This window comes from Tasmannia lanceolata, unplaced genomic scaffold (assembly GCF_043159265.1).
Source record: "Tasmannia lanceolata isolate RefF3 unplaced genomic scaffold, GAP_Taslan_0.1 ptg000012l, whole genome shotgun sequence".
Classification (NCBI taxonomy): domain Eukaryota; kingdom Viridiplantae; phylum Streptophyta; class Magnoliopsida; order Canellales; family Winteraceae; genus Tasmannia; species Tasmannia lanceolata.
This window is the reverse complement of record NW_027518689.1, coordinates 42,379,908-42,395,294: the sequence shown is the minus strand read 5'-3', so window position 1 is coordinate 42,395,294 and position 15,387 is coordinate 42,379,908. Positions and strand designations below refer to the sequence as shown.

Genomic DNA, 15,387 nt, shown 5'->3' with positions numbered 1-15,387 from the left:
TTAGGGAAATTAGGGAAATGTTATCCGCACTACTGTATTTTGATGAGGGCACTCCTCACTTTATTAGAAGTACGGTATGGCCCACAACATAGGATGATCCAAACGGTCCATTAGATGGGCCACAGCCTAAATAGAATGTGCCCCAAGAATTATTTACCTAGGTTGATCCTAACCCTCCGATCTACAGAGGGTTAGGATCAACACTATAACGTTCGGATTGGAGGGTTATGATTAACCTATGGAAATGATTTTTGGGGCACAACCTATTTAGGCTGTGGCTCATCTAATGGACGGTTTGGATCATCCTATAGTGCTGTCCATACCGTACTTCTAAAAAGTGAGTAGTGCCCTGTCAAAATACAGTAGTGCTGATAACATTGCACTATCTGATTTTGTCTTTTATGTTTTAAACAGTTGTCAAAGGTTATTAGATTTCCCAAAAACCTCCCACAAAGCAATTGAAGTGGAAAAGACAAGTTGAGTTTGTGCAATTATTAAAACTCGGTGATGCCAATATCACTTGTTTTAAAACACATCAAGTCAGCTGCCAAATGCCTTTCAGCGAAATTACTTAGTGAGGCTGCAACTTGGGTCGGGTTTTCCCAGCCTGCATTGACCCGACCCGAAAATAACATGAGTCGGGTTTAGAAATTATGGGTCATGGGTAGGGTTGGGGTTTAAATTGGAAAACCCGACTCAATCTTGGGTTGGATCAGGTTCAAGGAAAAAAAACCCGAAACCCGGGCTGGCTATATGGGTGTACAGTGAATTTCTTAAATATCTATTGAATAACATAGCAAATTATTTTACAATTGTTTTCATTGAGGTGATCATGTCTATTGTCTATTATGTGAAAATAAAGTGTCCTTAAATTTATTCAAATGATGACATAAATTTAGAGATTTTTAATGTGAAGATTTGTTTTTTTTCCTACAATCATTAAAATTAGTCACTATCATATGCTAAAAAAATGAAAACCCGACCTGACCTGATCCAACCCGAGAATCTATCTTGGGTAAGGTCGGGTTTACGAATCTCAGGTTTTCCTGTAAAAAATTAGACCTGACCTGCCCAACCCGTGTTGCACGCATATTACGTGGCATTAGCAAATCCCCAAGTTGGGTTAGATAGATAAGCCACTAAGGTAGTCTGCCTTTAGGCTTTGAATGTTGAATATTTGATGGTCACAAACTCAAGAACAGAGTAGATGGGAGTTGATCGGGAAGTAATATACTCACCCCTTTTCATCCCCGTGCCACCCCCTCTACCTCTAGTGTATTTATGACCAGATTTTACATGTTGTGTTACATAATCCAGTATTTTTCAAAAGGGATGTACAACCCACTCCATAGGATGATCCAAACCGTCCAATTTTGGGCCACCGCATAAATAGGTTGTGCCCCAGAAATCATTTTCGTAAGATGATCCTAATGCTCTGATCTATAGAGATTTCCATAATGTGCAATCTCTCTATAGATCGGAGGGTTAGGATCATCCTATGGAAATAATTTCTGGGGCAAAACCTATTCACACCGTAGGCCAAAAATTGAACGGAGTGAAGTGACTATAATCCACACATCCATATAAAAACTAATTTGAGATTACTCTCTTAGTTGGAAAATGAAATTCTCATCGACCCTGATTCCACATCTTTTGTTTTGTTTTTTTTCCCTTGTCTTTTTCATGTTATAAAAGGGTTCTTATGAAATAAAAATTGCCCTTTAACCAAGTGTTTCTTAGTTTCTTCAGCATTTGTAAGCAATAAAATGATATTACTGAAAGCCTGTGTCATTACTAATGAGAGATGAGAAAACATGTGAAACCAACTGAAAATCCCTCTTTGCAAGTGTCTGTTTTCTATATGTATGTGATCCACACCGTTCATCTGGTGGGACCCATTCTAGCTTGGGCTATAATATTCTAGATTACATGAGCTTACTCAATTTGGAATTGGTCCATTTTGCCTTTTAACTATAGAACAATTGAGTGGTTAATTAAGGATCAGACAATAGACAAGGACTTGTGCATCTATAGTCCAATTCTTGACCATTGAGGCAATGGCCATTCACATGAGGATCGGTCTCCAAACGTATACGTCGAGGTCCATCTTGGCCATTTTAGGCAACATTCTCTTATGACCCATTGGCTTTGGTAAATTCACCTCATGACCCTTCTTGAAAGCTAAAGCCTCAACGTGTATCAAACGATAAATTAGGAGAATTCTATTATTCTTGGATGTAATACAATTAGCCCTAATGAGTGATTATATAGAACACTGAAAGGGTTAAACATAGAAAGAGATAAACATAACCAAGGCAAGAGATGATTCTAGAAATCTTATCTACTAAGTTTAGCCTAATTGGTAATTTAAGCTAGCTCCCTAATCTAGCTAGGTTTACCCATTCAACCCACTTGCCTAATCTAGCACCATGATGATCCAACAGTGTTTATTCAACACAATCAGGTAACCAAATTTGATTAGGCAACTAGTTTAGATTAAGATAACCTCTTTCCAACAAATAAAGAGAGGAGAAAATGACAAATGATTTGGTCATTTTGTTTTTGGCTTTGATGGGGGAATTAGTGCTCTCTTTCATGTGTTTTTGTGTGCTTGTGATGGTAAAGAGCATGTTTTTTGTGTGCTTGTCACGATAAAGGCCCCTCTCTTTTTGTACTAAACTGATTTCCGTCTTGTTGCATCCCTCTTTTATCTTTTCTCTTCAAGTGCTCTATATAAACACTATATATCCTGTGGTTTTCAACGGGTCAAACAAACATCATCACATATATCCTTGAAAATTGAAACTAGTGAATACGAACTTCAACTAAGATCTACATAGCCATCCCAAATTCACCCCCAAATTTTCAAAATGGACTGTACAGCCCACATCATAGGATGATCCAAACCGTCCATTTGATGGGTCAGAATGTAAATATGTTGTGCCCCAAAATCATTTCCATAGGACAATCCTAGCCCTCCGAACTATAGAGGTTTGATTATATGGAGTTTCTTTATAGATCAGAGAGGGATAGGATCATCCTATGATAATAATTTTTGGGCACAACCTATTTACATTGCGGCCCATCAAATGGACGGTTTGGATCATCGGACATGTGGCTGTACAGTCCATTCTGAAAAATAAGGGGTAAATATGGTAATAGAAAGGGGCGAATTTATCACTACACTTTGGACATCTTCCTAAATTTTCTTTTGTTTTAAATGCTTGCAAAACAGAGCCTTAATAACTCAATAAAGCATATCTTCAAAGAAGCTCTTTCTTCACGCTAGCTTTAAGCTTCCTAGCCGGCATTAACTACTATTAATTAGAATTAGGGAATTCAATCTTTATCAATCTTTACACCCTTGAAAATAGGCACCCAATTTATTATTACTATATTGTTTTTTGGAAAATTGCATAACTTCAGCCGTTGGAAAATAATGGGGTTTGGTGGTGCTAGTTTATTATAAAAAAGACAAAAATACCCTTTATTTTATTAATCGATGAGAATACCTTACGGTGTAAGATTGTGGGCACGTAAAGGGTGTGCCCATAGTAAAATGTTGTTTAATGCTAAACATTAAAACAATGGACAGCACAGATCGTATTGCAGTGAGGGTTGAATCCTAAAGATCATCATCGGTCCCAATGGGATATGAGTGTTTAATATGGACGGTTGATCTAGTGGCCCATTACAAGTAGCCTCACATGGCAATTAGACAAAGCATCACACTCTACTAAAACCAATAGTATAAGATCGTCCAATCAAGCATGCATGATTTTAAATTTTGACTGAAATCCGAAATTGATTCCGGTCGAGACCGAAACCGGAATGGCCTAAATGTACCAAATTTCGGCTGAAATTTCTGAAATTTTCCAAAATTTCGAGAAAATACTATATATGTATATATTTTTACAGAATTTCGGCCAAAATTTCAGAGACTTCAGCCAAAACTTTGGTAATTTCGGTCTAAAGTCGGCCCAAAAATCGACATTTCGGGACCTGCTACAGCATTTTGGACGAAATTTCAGTTCTGGGGACCAAAATTTAAAACCATGCAAGCATGACACCTAAACAAGGTATTAGCAAAAGAGACAATATTATTGGTCCCATCTTGATTGGGTGATCTTAGAATCTTGATTTCAAACGCGAAGATCAAACATTGAAGCGCTTTCCCTTTCCCTCTTTCTTTGCGTTTTTCATTCTCCCTCCCCAGTAGGGGTGCAACTCGCGTCGCGTAGGGTCGGGTTGAGGCCAACCAGAACCCGACCCGACCCGAGTTCCAACCCGACAAGGTTCAATCCTACCCGACCTGAGGAACCCTTTTTGCCAACCCGAACCCGATCCGACCCGGTCAACCGGACCCAACCTGAGATTTTAATCTTAAAAAATGAAAAAAATATTAAAATTGTCAGGTTCACTCTGTTCGGGTTGCCCAAGCCCTCAACCTCAACCCGAACTCAACCCAGGTTGAGAAAACTCAACCAAACCCAAACCCGAATCCGACCTGAACTCAACCCAACCTGACAATTTTCCTGGTTGAACCCGTCGGGTTCGGGTTGAGCCCGCCCGAGTTGCGCCCATACTCCCCAAACCGTGTATTGGGTCTGGGTTTTTATATGGTATAAGCCCCTATAGTCCAGCACCTATCTAAAAGTATTGAGGAACTGCATATTATGGAACGCAACGTACATAGATTATCCCTCCGATGTATAGAGGAACCGCATATTATGGAAACCTCGGTAGATCAGAGGGTTGGGATCATCCCATGGAAATGATTTTGGGGGCACCACCAATTTACATTGTGGTCCATCAAATGGTATAGGATGCGTTTTATCTCTTTTTGTCTAGATGTAAACTCATGGAAGTGGAATTTAATTTACTATGTGTTTTATCTCTTTTTGGCTAAATTTGTTATCTTCTATTCTCTTTTTATTTTCCCCTTATCTTGGTAGGTTAAATCATAAATAATGTTAAGGCCACCTTGGGAAGTGTAGTTGATTTCTAGAACAGGTCAGGCAGTAGCTTAATTCCTTTTTTGATTTCCATTTGTTGTTTAGCTAACATCGTACTAGCTATGAATTTGTTTTATCCATGGATGAATTAGAAGGTGTTCTTTTGTTGGGGTATAATTATACATTCCAAGCTTTAGAGGTTTTATGTGGTGTGCGCACTTGAAGTTGTGCGGCTCGCTTAATATGATGATCCAAACCATCAATTTGTTGGGCCGCAACTTAGAAAGGTTGTATCGTGTAAATCATCTGCATCGGATGATACTAACCCAAATCTATAGAGGTTTCCATAATGTGCAATCTCTCTACAGATAGGAGGGTTAGGATCTTCTTACGGAGATGATTTACGGGATACAACCTATTTAAGTTTTGGCCCAACAATTGAACGGTCTAGATCATCATATGAAGTGGGCCCGAAAGTACTTTTTGAAAAATACTGGATTGGCAGGCACAAAGAATATAATATCTCCATACTTTTACACCTTGTTTCAATGTGGTGGGCCCTACCAACTCCCCTTAAGTGCATGAATGGTGTGGGGGCACACCCTTTACATGCCCACAATCTTACACTATAAAGGGTATCTTTGTCTTTTTATAATAAACTAGCACCACCAAACCTCTTTATTTTCCAACGGCTGAAGTTATGTAATTTTCCAAAAACAATATAGTAATAATAAATTGGGTGCCTATTTTCAAGGGTGTAAAGATTGAATTCCCTAATTCTAATTAATAGTAGTTAATTCTCTATCTTCAATACTTATAAGGATTAAGTGCATTTCTCCAAATCAGCCCATTCACTTTCACGTGAATGACGGAGATTTATAAATCTCATTTTCAATTAAATTAATCTCAGCCATTGATAGAGAGTCAATTTCATCTCTGTCGTTAATAGTGTGTAGCCTCAAATCAGCTCCATTAGCTTTTCCGTGTGAATGGCTGAGGTTAAAAAATCATTTCAGTTAGACTAATCTCAGCCATTCACGGAAAAGTTAATGGAGCTGATTTGAGGCGACACATAGCCGTATACGGTCTCCATCTGAGATATTAGGGAGCCCCAAAATACAGTGTGGCCTACATTGTTTGGGTGATCCAAACCATTCATTAGACGGGCCATGACATAGAGAGGGTGTGCCCAAAAAATCGTCTCCATTGGATAATCCTAACCCTCCGATTTGTAGAGGTTTAAGATTTTTTGGGCATACCCTGTCTATGTCAGGGCCCGTCTAGTGAATGGTTTGGATCACCCCAAACAATGTGGGCCCCACTATTTTGGGGCTGCCTTTGCATGCACGGCCGGCAACCATGTAATTTCTCCATCTTCATTTTCTTAATCCCTTATTTTGTTAAAGCAATGAGAACACAATTACACAAATCAAAATCAATTTATTATTCTGGCAAGGTGTCAAAGCCATTAGCATTTTCCACATAGTCTAGTTGAAGAGGGCCCCAGTTCCCAGCTTTCTCTTTCGACTAGAAAACTCTCTCTCAAAAGTCTCTCTCTCCGCCTGCAATTCTCGTGTTCAAACTCCAATATAATGTTTTTCAGTTGTGGGTCCCACCTGCCATGGCCCCCACACGGAGAAGAAAAAGGAGCACTTCCAGAAAAGGGCAAAAAGGATAAAAGGAAGGCAAGAAATTGGTTCTGTTCTCTGTCCTTTCTATGCCTCGGAATATTCGCCATTTGCATCAGAACCCAAGAGAGTTTTAAACCCACTTACAGAATCCAGCACAACCATTTTCTAAATTTTCACAAAAAACGAGGGGTATTTTGGTTTCAAGATACGCGTCCAGATAGGCCCCACAAAGACTCTGATTCTGTTGGTAGTCTCCAGTCAAAGAATCGGACTCTAACTCTGTCAGTCTCAATATCAAAGTCTTCCACTCAGTCAACCAAACACTTTCCTCCTCCTTTCCAAAACCCCATAAACAAGAACTTTTATCTCCTCTACAAAAACATCATTCTCCCCAACAAAAATTGGTGTAGATTATACTCCAACCAGCTAAAATGAGCAGGTATGTTAATGGGTCTTTCCTCTTTTTCTTCTTTTTCCTCAGTTTTCCTGTTGTATTCTCTCAACTCTCCCCAAACCAGACAGACATCATTACCAGACTTGTTTCCAACCTTAACATATCCCATATGAATCCAAACCCATGTTCTTGGAAAGGAATTAGGTGCTCTGGAAACTCCATAACTAACATCTCTTTCTCTGGTTTTGGCATTTCTGACAGTAATTTTCTTGTGGGTTTGTGTCAGCTTGATTCTCTACAGTCTATTGATCTCTCTGACAATTCACTCACCTCTTTGCCTGAAAGTTTCATCAGTGATTGTGGCAGCATAAATGGGTTAAAGATGTTGAATCTCAGTAATAATATTTTGTCTGGTTTGTTACCTGTTTTTCGTGGTTTTGGTGGATTGGAGTTCTTGGATTTGTCTTTTAATAATTTTTCTGGAAATGCTACCTTTCAACTAGATGGGTTGGTTCAGCTAAGGAGCTTGAATTTAAGCAGTAATTCGTTCCTTGGTTCTGTTCCTACCCATCTTGGAAAAGGGATGGTTTTGGAGGAGTTGCAGCTCTCAAGAAACCTGTTTCAAGGCCCTATCTCAGAAGGACTCATGAATTATACAAATCTGATTCTTTTGGATCTCAGTTTTAACTATATTTCTGGGTTTGTTCCTGATAAGATAGGAGAGCTTTCCAAGTTAGAAATTCTCATCCTCTCTTCCAATAGACTGACTGGAGTAATCCCTCGAAGTCTTTCAAGGATCAACACCCTGTCACGTTTTGCTGCAAACCTGAACATGTTCACCGGATCGATACCTCGGGGAATTTCCGGATACCTGAGGAGTTTGGACCTTAGCTATAACAATATACAAGGCTCAATTCCATCAGACTTTCTGTCATCTTCAAATTTACAGGTCGTTGATCTAACAGCCAATTCGTTAGTAGGAGCAATCCCTGTGAACATCTCTCGGAACATGTTCCGCTTGCGATTAAGCTTCAATTCACTCAATGGGCCCATACCTTCTGTTATTGGGGAGCTCTTTAATTTGGCATATCTTGAGGTGGAAAGTAACAGGTTGACCGGGGAGATTCCGTTGGAGCTGGAAAACTGTGTGAATTTGACATTGTTGAATCTTGCTCAGAATCAGTTGCAAGGCACTATTCCCGCAGGGTTGGGTGAGCTTAAAAAACTAGCAGTTGTGAAGCTCAATAGAAACTATTTAAATGGGGTAATACCTGTTGAAATTTCCCAACTACAGAACTTGCTTCAACTGAACCTCAGTCAGAATTCATTTACTGGTTCAATACCTTCAGCAATTGGGAACTTAACACAACTTTTGAATTTGAACTTGGGTGGCAATGAACTAAGTGGTTCAATACCTCAAACGATTGCTAACATGGCTGCACTTTTAGAACTCCAGTTGGGGGCCAACAATCTTTCTGGAGAAATTCCAAGAATGCCAGATGGATTGCAAATAGCCCTCAACCTTAGCAGCAACCACTTCAATGGACCCCTACCTAATAATCTGGGTAGGCTGAACGGCTTAGAGCTTTTAGATCTCTCCAACAATGGATTTACAGGTGTGGTTCCAGCATCCTTCTCTCAATTGGTGAGCTTGACACAATTGGATCTTTCTAATAACCAGCTTTCTGGAACTCTTCCACGTCTCCCTCCAAGGGCCGTCATTAACATTTCTGGAAATAAGGGTCTCGCCGCATCTTCCCCAGACTCTCCTCCCCAAGACTCGAGGCCTAATATCGTCTCACGCAAGAAAAGAATCCCTACTGCTGTGGTGATTGTTGTGACAATTTCAGGCGCTTTTCTTGCTATAGTTTTTGTGGCAATGATTCTCATATTGGTCTCTAGACGCTTCTATCGGGTCGATGATGAACATCTACGATCAGGAGAGCAACCGCCTGCAGTTATAAGTGGTCATCTGATAACTGAAAATAGCATTCACAGATCAGGTATTGACTTCACTAGAGCCATGGAAGTAGTTGCTGGTAACATCATTATGAAGAGCAGGTTCTCAACCTACTATAAGGTCTCCATGCCTTGTGGAATGAGTTACTATGTCAAAAAGCTTAACTGCGGTGACAAGATGTTTCAGTTGGGGAACCATGAAAGGTTCAGACAAGCATTGGAAATCTTAGGAAGGCTGAGCAATTCAAAAGTTATGACCCCTCTGGCATATGCTTTGACTGTTGATAGTGCTTATCTGTTTTATGAATATGCCCACAAGGGAACTGTGTTTGATTTTCTTCACAGAAGCTCAGGAGATGTCTTGGACTGGCCATGTCGATATAGCATAGCACTTGGAGTGGCTCAGGGTTTGTCTTTTCTCCATGGGTGTACTGACCCAGTTCTCTTACTCGACCTTTCAACAAAGACCATCCTGCTGAAGTCATTGAAAGAGCCTCAGATAGCAGATATTGAGCTTTACAAGGTCATCGATCCTTCCAAGAGTACTGGGAGCCTCTCTAAAGTTGCTGGTTCTGTGGGGTACATTCCTCCAGGTAAGAAAGCTATATATACCATACCACTCTATCTTGTTTGAGGTTTGGGAAACCAATTACTAGGTTCTTTGACATGGCTTCTTTTTTTTTCATTGGTCTGAAATGATGTTAATCTAGCGAAATCTATCTGCATCAACTACCACATAGCCATAGATTTTCAAGATCGTATACTATTCATTATGCTAGTATTTTATCCTTTTCTATTCATACTCAACAGTTATATCGCTTTTAAAGCACGCATATGTTGCTCTTCGCTTTTGGCCATTGATTTAGTTCACAACTTCACATCCATATTAATTGGATTCTTCTAAATGGGCAAAGTACTCATTCGGACACGTTTCAGATTCCACTACTTTAGGATTCTCTACGATACTCTAGATCTCTTTTATCTACTACTTCTAGATCTCTTTTATCTACTACGACCACAACTTTACAATTACCGCATGTATTGGGTTTTATCCTTCCGAATTGTAAGTTTTTATATGGAAATAAAACATTATATGGACTTCACTTATTTATATGTTTAATATATTACTTATTTTAAACATATTATTATGTAAAGAATTAAAATTGAAAAATTAATTAAAATATTTTGACGAATACACGAATCTTTCTTTTTGAAGTTTGACAGATGTGACACTAGAAAACCGTGTTGGATTTCGACACTCGTACCTGTACCGATGCAACATAGGCTCACACAAACAAGATTATTTTGAGAAACTGATTGTTTGTTTCAAGTAACTCCGACATCCAGAGTTTAGAACTACATAGTCAGGTGTTTTAACTGATGTTGAGTTTGTTCTTTATGGTTGCAGAGTATGCTTACACAATGAGGGTGACAATGGCTGCCAATGCCTATAGTTATGGGGTCGTTTTACTGGAATTACTGACCGGAAAACCACCCATTAGTGAGGGAACTGAGTTAGCCAAGTGGGTACTACGTCATTCGGCTCAGGATGATGGGTGGGAGCATATTCTCGATTCTAGTGTGAGCCAAACATCACCCGCGGTTCGCAGTCAGATGCTATCAATCCTGAAGGTCGCTCTGGCTTGTGTTACCATCTCACCAGAAGCAAGACCCAAGATGAGAAATGTGGTGAGGATGCTTCTTAATGCAAGATAAGGCCTTATGAAATATATTCAGCAGAAGGGCGTATTAGTTTTGTCCAAGGAATTTCAATTTCCGATCTGTTTATTCGGTTCCTATAGGTGTAATGTACACATTTTGAGACAGTTATCTATCATCTCTCAACTTATACATGTAAAGATAATACTTAATCTGTTTTTCTCTTTGCTAAGCAGTCCTGGATTATAATTTGTATCCATGCATCTTGCAGTTTTGTTTTGTCTCTGGTTTGAAGTGTGATCAGAGAACCTATGAACTTTTGAATTGTCTGCTTAATGAAGAGTCTCGAGCACTGTTGTTTCTCCTTGTCAGGGACCTTAATTTTCCTTTTGTAATATATATACAAGAAATTGCAACGCCTTTATATTTGATCTATATTTAATATGAGGCATCACATTTGCATCCAAACTGATCTGGCCTGTTTTCATCGAACAATTCTAAGATTCATTTGCTTCCATGGCCCATCACATCCGATGCCTGTGATCTTCTAGTCATCCCACTGTTGAAGGCGTTTACCTCTTGCATAATGAATTCAATACTATTAACAGATTGTTCAAGAACTCTCCAAATCAATCATCAACTAGCCCGACTTAACTGCAATTTTATGCTACGGAGTCAATACAAAATATAACTGACCTGAGTTACCAAGAAACTCATCCCGCCAATCACTGGCTCGCCCCAAACAACTTGGTCTTCTGGTAGCCTGGAGGTTTGGGTGGGTGGGCTTGTGAGTTTCCTCCCCTGTTTAATGACGCTAGACGGTTTGTCGTCTTACTTTTCTTGCTCTATCTATAAATTTTTAAGGTCCTCCCTTGGTCTGCACTCTTTTATAGGGGTTAAAAAAAAGTTCTTGCCTGAGTAAGAGTTTGTAAACACTTAACATCTTTCTTTCACATTTTCATGTTATCAAATCTCTCGGTCACAATTTCATGTTATCACATTTTCTTTGATGGGTTATGGTCTTCTGTTTATCGATATTTGGAATATACCCAGATCAACTTAGAAAGAAAGAGGGATGGGCTCTGCAGATTTTTAATAGGTTACATGATCAGGAATGGGGTACGGTCTAGAAACCGAGGTCTGGGGAGGGCTAGATGTACGAGGCTACCACCATTGCGGGGTCTGGGGAGGGCTAGATGTACGAAGCAAAACGAAAAAGAAAAGCATAAAAAATCAGTGGCCCTCCTCCAGCAAGACATTGAAGACGATGAGAGCTCCTGTAGAGAGCAGCAAAGACACCGAAATTCTCCACCACCAGTAGCCCCAACTCTAATAGATTTCATCGAGGAAAGACTTCCCAAGTCAAGCACAATAGAAACCCCTCATAGCAGTGAAAGGTTGAATACGAGTCTAAAATTAGCAACTCTTGGGCATAAAGAACATACCCAAAATAGAGAAGGCAAGTCAACTTTCACTGAAAAGGAAACTCCCGGAAAAAAAGAAAACAAGGCTGGAGCTTCAACGGTAATAGCAAAGTCAGACTTTACGTTCCTACCCAATGCTGCAAGTGGGAATCTGGCACGAAACCCAATCAACCCCCCAAATTTCAAATTTCATCCCCTCCATTCATCAAAAACCACCTCTCACACACCCAAAATGCAGGAGCAAGCAGAGAAAAGATCAGCCAGCCATGCTCTCTTTGCTAGGAAACATAACCTCCCAACCTCTGAGCTTGAATTCATCAAACCTGCTAAATATGAAGGAAAAAAACTCATTAACTTTGATAAAGAAGAATTAAATGAAAATGGGAGCAGATGTACAACTGATTGGTGGTCTAGTTCCTCAGGAAGCGCCCCTACTTCCAAGCTCTAAGAGAAAATTTGTCAAGAATTAGAAGTTCAAAGGAGAACTACAACTGTTTACACTCTCCAATGGATTCTTTCTAGGGATAATTACATTTACACCCCCTCTAGTTTGTGACACATCCACTTCAACCCCTATAGTTTAAAAAGTGACAAAGACATCCCTCTAGTTTCGTTTTGTTTAAGGTTTGCCCCTTCAGCGGAAGGTTCGTCCATAGATTGAAGGGTTAGGATGATCCGATGGAGCTGATTTTTTGGGCACACCCTATCTATGACAGGACCCATCAAATGAACGCTTTGGATCATCCAAATAATGTGGGCCCATACCCCAACACTACCAAACGCTTTGGATTCGGGTATGGCCCCACATTATTTGGATGATCCAAAGCGTTCATTTGATGGGTCCTGACATAGATAGAGTGTGCCCAAAAAATCAGCTCCATCGAAACATCCCAACCCTTCAATCTATGGACGGACCTTCAGCTGAGGGGGCAAACCTTAAACAAAACGAAACTAGAGGGGATGTCTTTGTCACTTTTTAAACTATAGGGGTTAAAGTGGATGTGCCAGAAACTAGAGGGGGTGTAAATGTAATTATCCCTTCTTTCTATTCAAATTTAGTTGTCTGGAAGATTGCAACCAAGTACTGGAAGAAAATGACCACTCCTGTGTAGGAAGGCCCTTGATTCTTCGTAAATGGTCAGTGGAAACATCCATGAAAAAGTTATCACTCTCCTCCGTACCAATATGAGTTCGGATTCCAAGGCCACCTCTTCAATTTTGGAGCTCCAAAGGATACGTAAAATCGCTAGCAGCTTGGGGAAACTTCTCTACATGGATTCACAAACAACAGAAGCCACTAGATTAAACTATGCCCGTTTGTGTGTGGAGATTGAAGCAGATGGAAGCTATCCAGAAGGAATCACTATCCAAACTCCCCCAATGGGCACCATTTCAAAAAACTGGAATATGAATGGAGACCAGTAGCTTGTGCCTCCTGTAAGAATTTCATTCATTCTTATGGAATGTGCTCCAAAATGAAGCCCAAAGAAGCTAAACCCCGCCAAAAATGGAGACCCATATGCAGAGCCAAAGACAGTTCCCTCGGGGAAGAACTAGGGAAGGAGGCAATAGAACCTGAGAAATCAGTCTCCGCCACAGCAACCCGTTTACCACTGACGAACTCCTTCTCTGCCCTGGTGGACTCTCGGAAAGAAGAATCTGATTTCGATGATGAAAACCACTCCCGATCAAGCCATAATCCATCCAGCACAGAAGAGTCTACAGAAGATGAATCAAATGCAGTAGAAGAGTCAGAGAAACAAGAAACTGGGCTAGGCGATGATAGCCTTCCTCCCAATGAGGACAAACCACTGAGAACAAACGACTAGAAATTGAGGAAGAGCCAGAGAATTAGGAATTTGAGTCAGAAGATGATAGACCTCCTGGAACATTGGGGGCATCAAATTCGCTCAAGCTATCAGCCCACACTGGCATTTCCATGCTAGCTACAGCCATGTGGAAAAGGGGGGTATATGGCTCCTTTGGGACCCATAGTCAATCCGATGAACTTGAAACCTGTTTCTTCGCCATCCGTTTGCTTATAGGTCATGAGTATTTTGGATCATTTGAGTCCTGTGTTTTCCCATATGTCTCAAAGGATAGGGATGATGGATTTCATACTTAAATGCATCATCTTTCTCTTTATTTAATAAACCGGTCGGCGTCCCCACCAAACCCCAGCTTACCTACCAAAAAAGTGTTTTTAAGGAATACTTTAATAAGATCCACAAGCTATGCTTTGTTACAACTAGACATGTTTTGACATTCCAAGCCTCCACCGCATTGTTGTATTGTCAAACTAGAGTGATAGCAAAAACAGAGGAAACGACCATCTTCGTTCCTACAAAAACCACCTTCACTAACCTTCCTAGATTTCTTTTCATATCTAGTTTGTATGGGTCTTTACTATTTCACCACTAGGAGCTACAAAAGACAACTAACTAAAAGAGTTGGAGATCCCAGCTAGATAGCTAGATTTTCCCGCCTCCATTTCTTAAGAATGATTTCAATTTTCATAGAAATAATATCATGCAGATTGTAGGCCTAATAAGAGGCATATTTGCCCAATAGGTTAGATATTTATTTCTATGTTATTTTAGTTTTCAGGATTTTATTTTCCATGTTATATAAAATTAGGAAGTTTAGTCTTTTAGAGATTCTTAAAAGCCTATTTATAGGCCAATTTACAGCTCTATTGTTAACTTTCTTCTGTTCTTCTCTCTTCTCATTTTCTCCCGTTTCTTCTATTTCTCTTCCCTGTCCTACGTCACAATACCTCGAGCACTTGAGAGTCTGATTTCTATCCAATAATAGCTCAGTATTTCCATATGTAATTAGCAACCCCTTTTCACAAGCCTTCTATTCCAATAACTCTCAAGTCTCAAGTCTCAACTGGTACTTTTAGAATGTCTTCTTCCAAAAGCATATTGATTCTGACATCCCACTTTCCCACAATATCAGCCCACGGACTACTCTTTCACAATTCCAGTCTAACTTCTGGCTGCCTCCAAATGATTCATGGAATCATGATTTTTTGCTTTTGAGTTCTGGGGTCTGAGAATAATCCATGGCAGACATTAGGGAATGCTCCCCCAAAATGTCTTAATCTAAGGCTCAAGAGGGAGTTTGTTCAATCAACAAACTCCTTCGAGAGAATCTAGTGAGAGATGTTGTGTTATTCAATTCCACAGCCTTTCCCTTCATAACAAGGAAAACCACCAAGTCCAGAAAATTTAACCCAAATGCGATGCTCCTGTGTGGAGACCTTTGTTGTCTTTCAGCCTTTTTCAGTCCACTGCGCTGGTTTCGGCATTCAACACAGTAAACAAAGCCAGACTTGCAGGGAGCAGATTAAAAACAATGGT

At 40.0% G+C, this 15,387-nt stretch overlaps 1 protein-coding gene across 1 annotated transcript; it reads left to right on the top strand.

Annotated features, from left to right (window-relative positions):
• Positions 1-6,900: 6,900 nt before the first annotated feature.
• Positions 6,901-11,033, top strand: LOC143888274 (uncharacterized). Its single transcript, XM_077392641.1, has 2 exons — positions 6,901-9,532; positions 10,348-11,033. Exons 1-2 carry the CDS (start codon positions 7,018-7,020, stop codon positions 10,653-10,655), a joined length of 2,823 nt encoding a protein of 940 aa, XP_077248756.1. The 5' UTR covers positions 6,901-7,017; the 3' UTR covers positions 10,656-11,033.
• The last annotated feature ends 4,354 nt before the right edge of the window (positions 11,034-15,387 follow it).